Here is a 17,980-nt window from a genome sequence, read left to right as displayed (position 1 = left end):
GACTTGATAATGATTCCAGAAGCCGTCCAAGTGACTTTACTTTTCACCCATCCAGATGAAGTAATGGATCGTACAGGCAGATAGTAAATCTGCAATAGCGATACGAAATAACGCCATTTGAAATCATTTCAAATGAAATAACGACATTTGCAATTTAATTTCCCACAGTGCACTTTCTCCAGCATACTCGCCACTGCTGGAATAGCGCATGCGTGCACAAGAGTAGGTAAAGTCTCATTTTTCGTGACTTTGGCCTGTTGAAATGATCTCTCTAAGTATTTTGCAAACCCGACGTTTTTTGCCGTTTATGCATAATTTACAACGGTCTTGTATAAACGTCCAGGTGATTATATTAAGCTATTGTGTTTAGTTCTGTTTAGGTTATGTGAAACTGTGATCCACTTCCAGACTAGCAATACGGCTGTTTACCTTTAGCCTAATTTAGCTGCATTATTAGCTAATTTATATATATCATAGATTAATGTACAGTCTGTTTTTCGGGGTTCCACAATCTAGCTAGCTAGCTAACTAATTAACTAACGTCCTTCATATCTTAAAACGTGCTTTATTTGTTTTTGCTTGTTTGTTTGACTTAGAATACGCGCATGTCCACAGCCAGCGACGAAGTACGCTTGGCAAAGGAAGCCAGTAAGAAAAGTCCTGCCCCAACTATATTCTCCAGAATTATTGAAAAAACTATTCCTGCAGACATAATATATGAAGATGATAAGGTAGTGTCTTTATTGATTGTTTACGCCTGGCTATGTTAGTGATGTGCAGTCTTACATTTTCATTTCCTACGATCAGAAGTCAGTGATCGTACATGTTTTACAAGTTTGCCATTCTCTCCTCTCTTGAACTTTATACTCTAATGACCCAAGTTGTTGCAGCGAAGTGCTGTAACTTTTTTTTTTTTCCTTCAGTGTCTGGCATTCAGGGACATAAGTCCTCAGGCCCCTGTGCATTTCCTGGTTATTCCGAGGGCTCCCATTCCAAGGATCAGTGAAGTTCATGACAATGATGCGCTGGTTTGTCTCTACCCGCTCTTCCTTTATTTTGCTGTCTCATCTCTGATGATGTCCATAATGCTGTAATATTCCCTCTTCAGCTCCTTGGTCACCTCTTGGTGGTGGCTAAAAACCTGGCAAAGAAAGAAAGACTGGAGGAAGGATATAGATTGGGTATGTTTAACCAGTGGAAATAATGAAGGTGCAATCAGTTATTCGTAGGCTAATGTATAATTGTCTGTATGTTAGGCATCTCCATAATAACAGTTTTGGCACAATCTGTGTGTTACAGTGATTAATGATGGGAAGAATGGAGCCCAGTCTGTATACCATCTACACCTCCATGTCCTTGGGGGTCGACAGATGGGATGGCCACCGGGATAAGTGTTCCCACTGTTAGTGTAAATCAAAAGTTCTGTGCACTGGTTAGTAGTGAGAGACTATAATAATTTAACCTAAATGTAAAAGGAATCTGGAGCAACTAGAAAATGCAGATGAGGTGCTGAGAAGTAATAGCTGCTGTTGCTTTAAAAAAAGACTCCTGGTATTACAGGTAAGCACTCTGTAAATCTTATGTTCAACAAAAGTCTATTTTCTAAACATTAGTCTTTCTCTTTCATGGGGTTCTAACCCTTTTTTGAGAGAATTGTCTCAAACTGCTGGTGTATAACTCTCTTGGTTAGTGCATAAATAAACGCAGTATGCACTATTTTTTTGATTCTGTCATTACAAACCAGTTCACATAAAACTCAATAGCATAAAGGCCTTCAAACATCACATGAACAGTGAACAACACTTACTGGTTTCCAAAGCCTAGGAAAACACCTTGCCAATGAGCTAGTCCCACTGTTCACTCAGTGCTTCATCTCACACACACTGCCATTGCCCCAGCAACTTCAAGTTCTGTTATTGCACCTGTTCTGCAAAACAAAACAAAAAGTCCAAAATGGCTGTGGACGTATGTTGGTGTTAATAAAAGTATTTGAATCTGATTATCTCTTATTTCATGTCTGTCACTTCCTTTCACGTCCAACCCCTTGCCTTCATATAATCCTGCAACAATGCCTTTAAGACAAGAATTCAGGTCTACACTTAGGTCCACCCTACCCCATTATGAGAACAAGTGTCCTATCAGGCTTTGTGACTCCCCCCAAAAAAGTACCTTTCAGGGATCCTTGGATCCAAGGATGAATATTCTCCACAATATTGCAATTTTTCTTTATTCTCGGAATAACCATTTAAAGAACCATTGTGCAGCAGAGCCTTTGTGTTTCTGGGAGGGGAGGAACAGTGAAGATGGAGTCAATACTACCACTTGTTTCTGATCTTAAGGAGTCACATCTTCTTTCATCTTCTCTCTTGAATGAGGAGTGTGCATGTCAATTCTCAATTGCAGAGATGCTGAATTTCATCTGCTTGTTGCAGTTTATGTCTTTCAGTCATCTACATCACACTTTTATCGCTTTTACTGCTGAGTGTTCTAAGCTTTGGTCACACCAAGCAGTACTGTTTTGTTTAAATTGCTGTTGTCCATTGTCACTGAAGAAATACATCTATGCATCATAACTCAATGTTTCAGCTATCAGGTGTATATAAAAATTAATTGATGAGATTTTCTTCTTAGAGTCCTTTTTTTGGATGATGTGGATATAGAGGACATTGCCAATCGGTTGCACTTCCAGTTCCAAATGGAACCTGCAGATGGTATGTGCTCTGTGAATTGGACAGACTGGGAAATAATCTTGCATTCCATGCATGATCTTTATCTGCTCCTACAAGTTTCCAGTCTACAATGTTCTTATCAGCTCAGATTGCTTTGCATAGCCCCAGTTTAATCATTTGTGTCACTGCCTTCGTTATGTTTGCATGTTACCTTCAGGACATTGGAGTTTTCACACTTTCACACAGATCTTACATAAAATTCACTGTTATTGTATGAACAAGAGATAATGTAATATTCATTTATTCTTTTGAGATTCATAAATGACAGCATGATGAGATAACTTGCCACTGATTTGTATTTTTTCATTATTTTATTAAATTACTAATGAAGAAAAAATTAAATATGAGGCAATGGGAGGCAAATTCATATTTAAATGTTTTGAGTTTTGCGTTTGAAAAGGAAGTCTAGCATTCAAATTACATTTAAATAAGTACCTATTTATAGTTAATGCAAAAAATAATTTACCAAGCCAATAAACATTCTATTTTTCAAATAATCTCGAAAGTTTGTATTAAACATTTTTCAAAGGTAGGTTATATGCATTTATATTTTTATTCTAAAGTATATCATCTATACAGCAGTGGACTGATTTAGCTTACTACTGAGCATCAGTTTGTTTGGGTACCCAAATAAGTTGATGTTTTGTGTGAACACTTGCAAGTAACAGACTGGGACAGCAACATTTCCACATTTTTCCCTACACATTAGGGGTGTAATAGCAGAAAGGAGCTACTACCTCTGTAATGGATGAACTTGTGGAGAACCAGCAGCGCAAAGGTCCCCAGTGTATGTCTTGCTATCACCTGCTCAAACAACCAAACCACGTGACAAAGAGCAGTAATTGTCAACAGTAGCTTGGGTATGGAATAGACTATGGGCTTCTTCACTCCAGTCTTTCCAGTCCATACCTGAATGTGCATCATCTGTATCTTCATATAACTAACTGGTGTGCTTGGAGTCCCAAACAAAACGAAGAATAAACAAACTGCAAGCTAAAGATTGTGTCTGCCTGTGAGTAGAACCTATTCACATCCAAAGTAAATTTATTACGCAAGTAAATAAATTACGCAATTGTGAAATGTGGATTGCTTTTATTGGGTTTGAATTGTATCTGTATTACTAGTAAAATATAAATGCAAAGTGTACCAGCAAATTATACTGAGAAATTGATCATTTAGGATTCTTCTAGAAATAAGGTGACACTTCAGATGCTTAGTGGCTATCAAGAGTATTGACGCTGATGCTGGTACTTTCAAATAATGTCTTTGCATTTTCTGTTATTGTTTCTGTTATCTAAAGGAGGTCATTCTAGTTTTGTGTAGTTCTGCGTTCTACAGCATATTTGACCTTCTTACATCATGGAAGAAGAGATGGCCTTAGATTAATTATTTAAATGTTGCTTTTTGGATAAAAGGCCTAATTCAATTTCTTGTTCAGAACTTTAGTGAAGTTTTGCTGCTCACACCTCTGTACTTTACTCTGCACAGGCGATGTGGTCTGAGCGATTTCCAACTTTTGCACAATAGCCTACTATGCAAAAGTTCATTTAATGCAGACCTACATGTTACCACACCAATGTTGTAATTATGAACTTTGCCCTTTTGCCACGGTGGTGATGCTGACGTGGGTTAGACTCCCACTACCCTAGGAAGTGGTTGTGACAGAACCACTAGAATCAAAGTTAAATTTTTATTATTTTTTTAAAGTAGCAATGCTATTTAAATTATAGTTAAATCCTGGCTCCTCTTAGTTTGCAGTACCTCTAGTCTACCCTAGGAGTCATCCGTGGTTAGGGTTTCAGCGTGCCTTGAACATTAGAACCATATCAGCATAAAACAGTTTTAAGCAAGCCCCTCATCAGCTCCTACTGTCCTTGGAGCTGAATGGTAAGACAGTGAACACATGTGGGTGAAAGGCGGGCTGTTGACATCGAAGCATACCAGCTGCCAATATGATGCTTTCATCATTCATCTGAAACAGATTCATCACTGACACATTTAACACAGACTTTGACTATGTTGCAAGAGTACAATCTTGTATAAAAGAATACCTTTGGAGTTGAGACAGTTAGTATTGGGGTTATAACAAAGATAATACACACATACTGCTAGAAGCTGAATATATGTGCTTGTAATTGTTTAAGGTAACTTATTTACATTTTTCATTTACATTTACATTTTTTTAAATTGTAACTGCAAATATTTTATAAAATAGAAGTTTTCGTTATTGGTGTTATTATTATAATTAAGCTTCTTTTTAAATGATCCCTTCTGAAGTCTTTCTCCTTTAAAAAAAAAGACTACACACAATGTCTGCCAGTGATTGTGAGCAACTTAACAACTCCAGTGGAACTCATGCACTGGAAAATGATACTCAGAGGTATGTAGTCCTGCATGCAAGCCTGCATGCAAGCTTTTTTCTAATTTCTCCATAACAACAGGTAAAGAAATAACAGGTATTGGATGTCACCTGTTTGTTTCCAGCTGGACATTTGTGCTCAAGTGTTATTTTTTTCTTGCTTCCTTGCTAGTTTCTCAAAGGTCTCTAGCCCTATAGGAGCTACTCAGCACCATTTTGGAGGAAACCAGGTGCTCCACGGCTCCAAAGCACTGCTTAACTGCAGCTTCCCCACATCCTCGATGGGTAACTCGAATGCAAGCCACACAGTTGATGAGGTGCGGGAAGTCACCTTAGCGGATGGTTCTGAAGTTAACAGCGCCACCATAGACTCAGACGCTGAGTTTCTGGAGGGGGCGAAATCTGCATTGCTATCCGACACAAACGTCGAATGCGACTGGAGGTTGGCCAAGAACCTCAAGGAGACTGCAGCTGGTTCTACCACAGCAGGAGCCATCATGAGCCAAGGTGAGATTTGGTGCTCATGATTTCTGGTGGAAGGATTATCTTTAATCAAAATCTGAAGAGCTGATTCTCAAATTAGCAAATAATGTATTGACATTGTTTGTATTCCACAAGTTTACAACAAGATCTAGGACAGAACGTAATATTTGAACTGCTATCGGGACGAATATGTTGTCTATGTTGTCATTTCGCTTTGTATATTTATGAAATTAATAACATTTGTGTAGTCGCAATAGTATAGTATATTTTATATTTTTAGATAATCTATCCTTATCTTATTGTTTCACAGGGCAGTTGTCTAAACATTTCACTGCTAGCTGTATCATGTATGACTATGTATGTGACGAATAAACTTTGATTTGAAGATGCAATAATTCATTGAGCTGCTATGTTTAACCTAGTACTTGCTTGGTAACTGTGAAGGCATGTCTTCTCCCTAAGTGGTGTTCCTGACTACCATCACCACCACAGGGAGTTTTCACAAACAGAAACCTAATTGGTCCAACCCAGTGTTCCATATCCTGCAGGTAACTTGAGCCGGCTGCTTCTTCTAATTAAGCACTTCTCTCTTTAGAACTATGCAAGCACCTGAAACAGTGAATCTGGTGGGTGAATGGTGGGATGGAGAGACATCTGTCACCCCGCAAGACTTTCCAAGCTTAACCCTTACTTTTCTACTTTCATGCCTTTTTGAAAACCATACTAATCATGCTGGGTGTTTGCCCCCAATGCTGTCCTGGTCTACCAGAAGATGATTCTACCCCTGTGATATGGGATGTGTGCCTGGCTCCAGCGGAGCAATATTGGACCTCTGAGAGGGACAAAGCAGTGAAACTGAGGTTGGCTTCATCATGGCCAGGATCTGAGCCTCCCCTCACCGTCTATCAGATGTTCCAGAACACAGTGGACAAGTTCGGCGATTTCCCAGCCCTGAAATCAAAGAAGGACAGGGCTTGGGTCACACTGACTTATAAGGAGTACCAGCAGGAGTGTCGGGCTGCAGCCAAGGGTTTTCTCAAGGTATGGCATAGAGGTCAACAAATATAGAGGTCAGATATGTGTTTGACTCATCACAAAGGTCAATATAGGTCAGATTTGTGTGTGATTCGTCTTGGCAACATTGCTCTCCTTCAGCCACTACTTAACATGAAAGATGATGAAATTCTAGTCTGTGTATTTATTACTCCATAACTTGAATACTGTAATCTGGTTTTCCTTGAGCTCCCTGCTAAAACTTCAGCAGACTTCAGTTAATTCCAAACTCAGCTGCAAAGTTTCAAGTTTGTTGAATACGCTGTCTCATATGCAACATCCGACAGGTTCTAGCCGTTATCTAGTTCAGTTCCTTCGTTATATTATTATTATTATTATTATTACTATTAATTGATTGGCTTACAACTATTATTTTGATAATGACAATCATAATTTTCCTCCACTACAAGTCCTTTTTCTGCTGGACTCAGTTACAGTTTAATCTGTCTGGAAAGCCACTGATCAGATTAACTGCTTCCTCTGAGCCTTAGACCACACATGATGAGAATCATTATATATGCAGCAACATACGCTGTGGTCTACAGACTTCCGTACAATTGTGGTGTGCCTAATACCTCATGTGCACACCACAACATGTGCATGCAATTTGAAACAAATTGCTGACCTTCTTATAGACCTTACACTGTGTGCATGTATGATTAAGGTATTGTTGTATATGTCTTTTATATGTGATTATGTGTTCTGACTCACTGTTTTGTGTTTCACTATAGCTGGGGCTGGAACGTTTCCATGGCGTTGGTATTCTGGGCTTCAATTCTCCTGAGTGGTACATCGCAAACATTGGCTGTATCCTGGCTGGGTACTATTTTTAATCATGTCTTTATATATTCATGTGATGTTCAGTGTTCAGTTCACATATCTATCCAGATACTCTTACCAAGTCAAGGTATAAAAAAAAAGTTAGGAAACTGTATTGCCAGTGGTAAAATAATGCAAGATCTGATCACAGATTTGCAAGATATGATCACTGATTTACCCGTGTATGTTCTTCAGTGGACTTGCTACTGGGATCTACACCACCAACTCCCCAGAGGCGTGCCAATACGTTGCTCAGAACTGTGAAGCCAATGTGGTGGTCGTTGAAAACAACAAACAGCTTGTGAAAATCCTTCAGGTAGTTAACAGGTGCTTTACACATTCAGATGCCAGTTACTGCACTCTACTTGTCAAGCACATCACAACTCTAACCATAATGTGGTATGGCAGTCCAGTTGTCATTTTGAACATTATTCCTATAAGGTAACTCAGGTTAAGACAGTTTAGATGCTTTAAGATACAACAAGATTAAGATTTAAGATACATTAAGATGCTTTTGGGCAGTGGGCATGCATCAATAAGTCACCATATATAAAGTGTACCACCTCTGTTTTTTAATTAAAGGAAAGAAATTAAAGTTGCTCTCTTCCTTTGTGATTTAGGTTAAGGATCATCTACCACATTTGAAAGCTATTGTTCAATATAAGGGTGAACTGGAGAGTAAGATACCGCACGTATATACGGTAGGCCTGTATAATTATTCAGGGAGCAATGTCTTGAATGTCTGCTTTTTTTTTTTTACACATTTAAAAAAACTTTTAAATGGCATGTATTAGATATATGTTCTAGATCTAAAATGTTTTTACTTTGCCAAATTGACAAGTTTGCAGACAATTTAGTTTGGGTGTTTTGACGTCAAACAAGGATATGCTGTTGGTCTAGCAAACATCGTAACTAAATACAATTCTTGTGTACATTTGTGTGCATGTGAGTGTGTGATTTATGATAATCAAAGACAGATTTTAAAATTATTCTATTAAATAGTAAATTTTTAAAATATAAAAAAATTGTAAATTTTTTAAAGCAATCTGTTCTTTCAGTGGCCTGAATTTATGAAGCTTGGAGCAGAGGTTTCAGATGCCCAGCTGGATGCTATGATTAACAGTCAGAAGCCTAACGAATGCTGCACTCTGATCTACACATCAGGAACCACAGGCAACCCCAAGGGGGTCATGCTCAGTCATGATAATGTGAGTTAATCTGTATTCCCAAAATAAATTAATGTTAAAAATTCATCTATCATGTTAGTACTGACTGCCTTATAGAACTAAATCTTTGTTAGCTGTTTCAAAGCCATAATAAAAACTAGACCAATGTTAGATGATTCAAAGGTTCAAAGAATGTGACTGCTTGCTCTTCCTCTGGCCAGATCACATGGCTCTCCTATGCAACAGGCTGTACCTTAAATCTGAATATGGGGAGGGAGTCTTTGATAAGCTACCTGCCCCTTAGCCACATTGCAGCCCAAGTTAATGACATATGGGTCGCCATGAGGTTTGCTGGCACTACATTCTTTGCTGAACCAGATGCGTTGAAGGTTAGCATTGTTTTTCATTCATTCTTTAATTGGTTTGTTTGTCTGTTTATTTATTCTTTTTTTACTTATTAGTGTACAGTGCCAATTTTTATATCCTAATTTAAATTGTTGAGGCCTAACAAAGAAGCCTCTGTGAGTGTACATGATTTAATATCATACATAATTTGATTTGGGTTGAATGCTGTGCTCCTGTAGGGATCCTTGGCCAACACCCTGAGAGATGTACGACCCACAACCTTCCTGGGAGTGCCACGTGTGTGGGAGAAGATGCAGGAAGCGATGATAACCATTGGTGCAAAGTCTTCCATTATCAAGAAGAAAATAGCCGAGTGGGCCAAGGGCATAGGACGGGAGGCTAGCTACAATGAAATGAACGGGTGAGTTTTGTAAGGAATTGCCACTTTTTTGCTAGCCCAAAATCCAGACTTTTTTTAACTGAAGTCTTATTCCCCAATGTAAATGGCTAAGCCTTGTTGTGGTTTGGTCTCCAGCGATCCCTCCGTGCCCTGGGGCTTCATGCTGGCCAATAACCTGGTTCTTCAGAGAGTGCGTGCCGGGCTGGGGCTGGACCGCTGCAAGCTCTGCTTCACTGGTGCAGCTCCTATCACCAAGGACACGCTGGAGTACTTTATGAGCCTCAACATCCCTGTGTACGAACTTTACGGCATGAGTGAGTGCACTGGCCCCCACACCCTGTCCTGGCAAAACAACTTCCGCATCACTAGGTGAGACTTATGTCACTTTCCTGCAGCACGTGTCTTCATTTCTGACAGTTTGACAAATTAAAACACAAGCAGAAATCCATGATGTGTTTAATGCCGAATGCACATGTTGTCTTTTTGCCTAGGAGGAATTTGATTTTAGTCAACTCATGACATTATTAAAATGATATTCAGGAATCTTATAGAAGTGTGAGGGACTACGAAAGTTTAAAATCAAATATATACCTTCAACACCTTGGGTCATCTGTGAAAAGGCAGTTATGAGTGTCACGCATGACAAGCGCTTCATCATAAGCAGCAGTGAATAATAAGCTTTAGAAAAAATACAAAAAATGGTAGATTTGTATTAAATGAAATATGTGAACTTTCTGACCACTATAGATTAAGCATTTCAATCTGGTGCCAGTTTGAAAGTGAATTGCAGAGGTTCGCCTATTGCAAATGTATCTAGGAGGTGTCCATGTAAGTCCCTGTGTTTTTCCACAGCTGTGGTCAAGTGATATTGGGCTGCAAAACCAAGCTGGATAAGCCAGACACCGACGGCAACACAGAGGTGTGCATCTGGGGCCGGCATGTCTTCATGGGCTACCTGAACATGCCCGAAAGGACGAAGGAAGCCCTGAATGAGGAGGGCTGGCTCCACTCCGGAGACCTGGGGAAGCACGACAAAGATGGCTACCTGTTCATCACAGGCAGGATAAAAGGTAAATGTGGCTGCAGTGTTGGTTTTAGCCTGATGCAATAAAAAAGCCACCAAGCTTTGGGAGAAGTTAGAATGAATATTACAGAAACAGAAACAGAAACAGTATTACATTTTGACCAATATATTTCTCACTATATTTTCAATTAATAATGGACCTTGTGCCACAGTGGACGAAACTCGTTTTGCTTGTGTATTGAAATAGACTCTGCTTGTCTTAACAAACATCAGTAAGCAATGTGTGGCACACTCAGAAGGAAAACATTTGTTGTATGTCTTGTACAGAGCTAATCATCACCGCTGGAGGAGAGAACATACCACCAGTTCCCATCGAGGACACAGTCAAGGAGGAATTACCTATCATTAGCAATGCCATGTTGGTGGGAGACAAAAAGAAGTTCCTCTCCATGCTTCTCACTCTCAAAGTAAGGCAATCCAATCTTTCTTCCCCCTCTACAGTCTTTGGAGTGCTTACGAAAGATGAATTCAACCCAAAACACTGTCTCACATTTATCTGACACTTTTATCCAAAGCAAGTCATGACAATCATGACTGAATACAGTTTGAGCAATTGAGGGTTAAGGGCCTTGCTCAGGGACCCAACAGTGGCAACTTGGCAGTGGTGAGGCTTGAACTGGCAACCTTCTGATTAGTAGTCAATTACCTTAACCACTGAGCTACCACCGCCAAATATGAATAACTATACAACACTATATATACATAAAAGGGAGGGAGTTTATAAAATACAGCCTATAGAGGACCTGAGCTTGAAGGAAAAAGACCACCCAGAGGAGGGTGAGGTGGGATATGTTTTTAATATACGAGAAATTGCAGAATATTGCAGAATATATAGGTGAATAAGTATATGCTCTGATTATGTTGGAGTAATAACACAGAAGAGCGCAATAAGGATATATAAGAGTGTAATGTGCAGATGAAGCAGCAGTGTGAGTGTTTATAACAAACTAGCACAATGGGCTATATTAAATATATGAAGTGTGTTATAAATAAATCTCTGGCACAACAGTACCGTGCAACAGTACCGTAGTAGTATTTCTATTAAAAATATTGCAATATGTCTCTAAAAGACTAAAGGAGAGATTATCTATGAGTGTCTGTGAAGTTATCAATGTGAGTGGAGTTATAAGTGGAAGAGTGGGAAGATGAGTGGTGAGTGGTAACTGGATTGTAGTTTATTCAGGATCCTGATGGCTGTTCTTCAACCAGCTGGTTCTGGAATGAATGCTGCGATACCATCTGCCTGACAGCAGTTTGGTGAACAGTCCTCATGCAGGGTGACTGGTTAATGGTAGCTAAAACAGGAGGGAATTGTTTGCAGGCTCTTGTTTGCATCATGTGACCTGACCTGTACTAAAATTCTTTCACCACTGGCTCGAGAATTTTCGGCACAGTGCTTCATCAAGTCCGGTTTCATTTTTTATAGCTTAACACCATCATTAATAAGATTGTCCAAGTCGAAGTTGAGGGTTTGTAGCAGCCAAGCTGCTCAGGTTTTCAGCTGTAACGAAGAAAAATCTCTTTCTCCCTCCAGTGTAACATCAACGAGAACAGTGAACCCACGGATGAGCTCACCTCACTGGTCGTGGAGTTCTGCAAGCAACACGGAGTCACCGCCAGCAAAGTGTCTGAGATCATCAACAACAAGGAGCCAGCCATTTACAAAGCCATCCAGGAGGGACTGGACAGGGTCAATGCCAAGGCCACGTCTAACGCACAGAGGATCCAGAAGTGGTCTGTCCTGTCTCGGGACTTCTCTATATCTGGGGGAGAACTTGGTAAGTCCCAAACTTCCACAACACTCAAATCCCCCAGTATTACATAACAGAGGCACAATTTGTTCTTCAGCACGGATTATAGCATGCTTAATGTTTTAGTTATTCTATTTAGAAAGAGCTTTTGAATAAGGCATATTATCTTGGTTTGAGCATTGTTCAACTTAAAATGGTCCCATTATTGTCTAAAGAAGGTGTGCACAGACTAAGGTGTGGATGACTATCTGAGACAGGCATGGAAACTGTCAAGAAAAATACCAAGAGTACTTTGTAACACTTGTTTGAGAGTTAACACTGGTGGCTGTGTGAAAGCAGTGTTAGGACATGCAAGTACTGAAATCAATTCTAGAATTGATGCTATTGAAATGTATACATTTACAATACCAGAGTCTAAGCATAAAATAATATCATCAACAAGTAGAATATTTGCTCTGGTAAAAAAAAAATACTAAGGTCTAGGAATGCAGTGTTCAGGTACAGTAACTGAAATATGATAATTTGCTTTGTACTCCTGCAAACAGAAACTGACCTCGGATTAACTCATGAAGGAACATGCATTATATTATTATATGCAAAATAATATTCATAGGACAGTTATAGGTTATAGGTTTTATACTTTGTCCAGTCACATACTGACCCTTCTGATTTTGCTAGGTCCTACCATGAAGCTGAAGAGGCCTGTCGTCACAAAAATGTACAAAGAAGAAATTGAACAGTTTTATGGGGAATAATGCATCTGAGTGTAGGATAGAAAACACTGGACAAAAGCAGCTCCTAATTAAAGTTTGCGTTGCTCAATAATCTCTCTCACTCCACCTGACACACTGATAGGAGAAGTGTGTCCCATAGCAATGCTTCCCTGTATTTAAGATGCGTGTGTAGCACTTTCTGCTGATCACAGCACTTTTTTGTATACAATGGGCTCAAATTATTGCCCGAACTAGTGCCCATTACTCGGCACAGCTGTGCTAACTCTACTGTATCTGTGAAAATGTTTACCTCTCAAGATGCTTGAACAATTGCTGTTAAGTATATTGCTGGTGGCTTTGTGGTTACCGTGCCACTCTTTGATTTTCTTCACCCAAAGTGTCAGCTAATGTCCAATGAAAATTAAATAAGGGCTGTTTGGCATTATGTAAATAAAATAAGCTCCTCCACGATAATACCTTGTTCTATATCCTCAAGTTCCTTGTTGCCTCTTTTGACTGAAGTGTTCTTTCTGAACATGATCTATGTTTGGTTTTGATGTATAACATAGGAAAGTTGATCGGGCAGCATAAATCAACAGAGAGATCTGTGTGAAGGGTAAGTATTTACCGGTAGGTAGGTAAGAAAGCAGCCTAAAGAGTCATTTTTATCTGCTCAGAGTCCAAAAGCAGTGCAGTGTATAGTCTGCACTGAGCATGGTGGTGGTGGTGTGCAGAACTATGAAACCTTGGTTCACTCTCCTAGAGGTGGTAACTAGCACTGCTTCTTGGCATGTTCTCCAGAGAACATGAAGAAGGACATCTCTTCCATCCTCAAAAGAGTTCATATATGTATTAAAATAGAATTTTAAAAATCATTTTTAAAAAGCTAATAGCAAATCTTAAAAATAAAGCAAGATGGGCAAGTACACCAAAGAAATATTTATCTTAATTTTTACTCTATTTAACACTAATAGGTTGACACAAATTTGGTGTTAAGATAAACATAAAGTTCTTGTGTTTACTGTGCCATTTTTAACTACAGAAAAGGTTTGTTTGGTTTCTATGAGAGTAGCACCGGGAGCAGAATGTTGTGGACTGAACATGACATAAAGAAACTAGATTATATTCCACTTCCACTTAAACTGTTTATAATTAGCTCTTAAACCTGTTTTAGGTGCTTTGTAAAAGGGCTCCTTCATTCTTTATCCATATACAAGCTGTGAATGGTCTAGTCTAGTGAATGGTCTAGTTTGAGTTTCTCACATTGCGTCCACATTAAAGTTTTGGGGGTTTTTTTCATGTAGGTCTGGGTCTCATAGTCATCTTGAGTCTTTTTGTACAATAATAAATTAATATTTTTGTTAAGAGAATTATGTTAAAGAACTTAATTTAAGGAGTCTCACTGTACAATAAGAAAATACATGTTACATTTTCTAAAGTGTATTAACACTAGCTAGCTCACTTTGGAGATGGAATGCCTGCCGTGACATTTTATTGCTTCACCTGTGATCTACATTTACGGCATTTAGCTGACACTTTTATCCAGAGTGACTTACTCTAACTGAGCACAATTTGAGCAATTGAGGGTTAAGGGCATTGCTCAGGGGCCTAACAGTGGCAACTTGGTAGTGGTGGGGCTTAAACCAGCAACCTTCTGATTGCAAGTCAAGTACCTTAACCAGGTACAATTGTGGACTACATAATCAACTCGTTGAACTGCTATTGACCTATGGGACCTATAGTAATTGAATAAACAACACAACTGTAGAACATGAGCTCCTTTTTTGAACAGTTTTTCATAAAGCAAGAAGAAAATTGGTAAATGTCACAAAGACATAAGAATCTGTTCAACAATGGGCAAGCTACTTTTCAACTTTAAGATACTGACAGAATTAGAGCAAGTACTGAATCAAAGAGTAGTGATGGGTTAAGTGTGAAAAGGGCTTTAATGTGAAAATTAATTATTTTCATGAAAAATGTGCAGTTTTGGCTGCAAATAGGAATGCTTTTTATGCTAGTATGCCATCTGATAAATGTAAGAACATGTGCTAATCTTTCAGGATCTCTTTCAAAGTAGTTGGCTTTATAAATCCTCTTTCTCAATAGTCTGGTTATTGCGCTCCAGATTAGCAAATGCATTATCGTCCAGTTATGGTCACAAAGTGCCCTCTGATGCCATCGTCTACAGTACAGCATGACACACATACACAGAAGAGGCCATTCTTTTCTTGTAGCTGTGGATTTGCTCAAAGATTAACAAGAAAAATATCTATATTAATGGGAAGACCTTGATCTTAGTCTAATAATTTTAGCTAATAATGATAGTGTACTAAAACAGCTATTAGCTACACCTGAACTTAAACATTTACTATCTAGCTAGTTTAATTACATGTTTACTGTAGTTTACCTTTACTGAGAAATGGGTTTTAAAAGGACATTGAACAAGGGCCTTGTCTCAGATGATCTATTTCTCTAAGAGAGGCTGTTCCAAAGTCCCTGGGCATGTACATAACAAAAGCATTAAATACTTTTAGTGCTTTGCCTAGATGCTTTTACAACCAGAAAACTCCATGTATAGATGTAATACATACCTGAGACTGATAATGTCTTTGCATAAATAAATAAAGGCATGCCTAGATTTCTAACTTTTGGCTTTATATTGGCATAAAGTGGTCCAATAGCCAGCTGACCATGATCAGCGAAGACTGATGCCCAATAATTAGAGCTCTCAGCTTTGTCTGAATTCAGATGAAGAACATTTGGGAACATGCAGCTCTGCATATTGCTTAGGTAGTCCCCAAGAACAGTTCATGCTTACAAGGCATGACATTTAATAAACATTTAATAAATAAGGACTTATTTATTAAATAAACATTTAATAAATAAGGACAAGGCTTACAAGGCATGACATTTAATAAATAAGAAGAATTGTGCCTCATCAGCATTGCAATTAAAGGATACCTTAAGATAATAAATAAGATTGCCTAGTATTATTATGTTAAAGAAAAGAAAACCAGGTGAAGGAACTCAGTGGAATACCATAATGGGGCAGTGCCAGAGGATCTATAATTTACATTGGAAACTAAAAGGTCTTATTTGACAAGTAAAATATAAATTACCTACTCCAGTGTTAAAGCTCAAAAATAATTGTAAATTAACATTCAGACTAGTTTAAAATTAGTTTTAGGATGTCTTTTGTTAAATGTGTTTCAGAGTTACAGACTGAGGCTAAAAATAGTTATCTCATAAATTTCCTTAAGGCATAAATTCAGGACATAGTTTTTCCATTGTCTGTAACTCTAAAACTGGACTGCACTGTGCGCTTTTGTGTTATTTTTTCCTTGCGCACAATTAGCCCTTTTTCATTCTTTCAACTGCAATTAACAAGCCCCATTAAACTTAATTAAAATTAATTAATTAGCACTGCCTGAGATGGTGTTGCATGTTAATTTGATCCTGACCAAAGCTGATGTTGGAAAGAAATGTTTTTGTAATAACATTCTGTTTGTATACAGTAAACTTTCATCAGGTACAGCCGGAGAATATCAAATATCTTGAATAATATTTATGTACCTCTTTTCATTCTTGCAAAAAAAGAAAAACAGAACCTTTTTAACTCTGACTTATATTGTCTGCTTACTTTGGCTCCTATCTGGGACACAGGCAGTTAATGTCCTGCTATCTGACTTTGTTTTGTCCTGGTGTCCCCGTCGTGTTGCATGTATAACTCACCCACAGGGAGAAGGACCTCTTATCCTTCTCCCTGGGGATTCCTGAGATCCTGCTCTCTGTTTTCCTGTTTACTGGCTTTCTCCATGTATGGCTGTGGCCAATCCACTCCCATTTTCTTCATTTTATCCGGATCTCTGATCATGCTTTCTGATTTTTATCTCTGCATCTTTGTCTGTCCCTTCAGTGAGATTCTCAGTGCTGCCAAATACACAAAACTTTCAACATTCTCCAGGCCTATTGCCATTTTATTTCTACTGGTTGGTTGTTGTTACAACTGTGTTTTAATACTTTAATACTTGTGGAATATTTTCTTTAACTATGAACTCATAAATGAATTTGAATCAGTGCGACCAAGGGCATAGCCCCAATAATTTTTAAGTATACGTTATTTCATATGGTATAAACAAAAATTGCAAGATACATGTAATAAATACAATCAAGGAGTTAGCCCAGTAATTATTTGAATAAGGTATTTGTTGGAATGTGTGTAAGCAAGGGCCAGAGAATAACGGAGAGACAGTGGAAAATAATGGCTAACTGATTGATGGGAGATTACACAGTTTTTCTACAAGATAGAGCATTTTTCCTAGAACTGAGTCAACTGGGAAATACAGCATGACTGTGAAGGCATAATGGAATATGACAAAGAATTTGTATTAAAGCCGAGAGGGTTGAACATATTGATAAAAGATCATGGTGGGTAAATAGCAACGGATTAAACAGCAGGGAGGGACATGCAAGAGTTAGAGGAGAGGTATCACCCCCAACCCAGACAACATAAAAGGAAAGGCAGATTATTCTGTTCTTTAGTTGCGCTTTAGACCATCTCAAATGTTGTAATTTCTGCAATATCCTAATAACATCATTTTCTCGTTCTGCAACTTAGAGGGTAATGGAATTTACTTTTTATAAAAGTAATGATGATGACTAGGGAAAAAATGCACAAGCTAAAAACCAATAACTATAGAAATATGCTAAAATGAAAATTAAATACACTTTAATTTCTTTTAGTGAATCTTATTCAAACATTATCTCTCAAACTGCTGTTAAAACTTGTTAGTTTTTAACTAGTTGAGCTTTAACGAGATCTCATATTAGATAATATGTTTGGGATAGATAACATGTCAGTATAAAACATTTGGAAATCTGATGTTTGTAAGTATTGAGTAATGTAAAGTCGTAACAAGTTGTAACAAGTATTGCATAATGTAGATTTGTTTCAAAATTAAACACCATGGCTAAAATCTTTTTCTCAATTATTTGCCTCTAAACACTTTCAGTGTAGTCTAAGCACAATATTTTCACCTGTGTTTTGGACACATCATTCAAGTACTGTATGTACCCAT

General features: G+C 38.2%; 2 protein-coding genes across 8 annotated transcripts; both read left to right on the top strand.

Annotated features, from left to right (window-relative positions):
* Positions 1–24: 24 nt before the first annotated feature.
* On the top strand, positions 25–1,999 carry hint2 (histidine triad nucleotide binding protein 2). Of its 3 annotated transcripts, none has more exons than XM_027002879.3 (5): positions 25–343; positions 597–731; positions 924–1,028; positions 1,109–1,181; positions 1,300–1,999. In XM_027002879.3, exons 1-5 carry the CDS (start codon positions 263–265, stop codon positions 1,389–1,391), a joined length of 486 nt encoding a protein of 161 aa, XP_026858680.2. In that variant the 5' UTR covers positions 25–262; the 3' UTR covers positions 1,392–1,999. The 3 variants fall into 3 exon arrangements, with proteins under 3 accessions (XP_026858680.2, XP_081570115.1, XP_035385894.1); XM_081713989.1 differs by having other exon boundaries at positions 26–222; XM_035530001.2 differs by having other exon boundaries at positions 26–226.
* A 1,527-nt stretch (positions 2,000–3,526) lies between these two features.
* LOC113572931 (long-chain-fatty-acid--CoA ligase ACSBG2-like) lies at positions 3,527–17,937 on the top strand. 5 transcript variants are annotated; one of them, XM_081713974.1, is made up of 15 exons: positions 3,528–3,741; positions 5,029–5,109; positions 5,261–5,595; positions 6,344–6,612; positions 7,356–7,444; positions 7,639–7,759; positions 8,064–8,144; positions 8,502–8,651; positions 8,831–8,998; positions 9,194–9,375; positions 9,490–9,723; positions 10,207–10,424; positions 10,706–10,845; positions 11,973–12,216; positions 12,868–17,937. In XM_081713974.1, the coding sequence occupies exons 2-15, from the start codon at positions 5,039–5,041 to the stop codon at positions 12,942–12,944; spliced, it is 2,379 nt and encodes a 792-aa protein (XP_081570100.1). In that variant the 5' UTR covers positions 3,528–3,741; positions 5,029–5,038; the 3' UTR covers positions 12,945–17,937. The 5 variants fall into 5 exon arrangements, with proteins under 5 accessions (XP_081570101.1, XP_081570100.1, XP_026858704.3 ...); XM_027002903.3 differs by having other exon boundaries at positions 3,529–3,741; positions 6,341–6,612; XM_081713972.1 differs by having other exon boundaries at positions 3,529–3,741; positions 5,007–5,109; positions 6,341–6,612.
* The last annotated feature ends 43 nt before the right edge of the window (positions 17,938–17,980 follow it).

The sequence above is a fragment of the Electrophorus electricus genome, chromosome 5 (genome assembly GCF_041902795.1).
Source record: "Electrophorus electricus isolate QZ-2024a chromosome 5, ASM4190279v1, whole genome shotgun sequence".
NCBI lineage: Eukaryota > Metazoa > Chordata > Actinopteri > Gymnotiformes > Gymnotidae > Electrophorus > Electrophorus electricus.
This window is presented reverse-complemented; position numbering and strand designations above follow the sequence as displayed.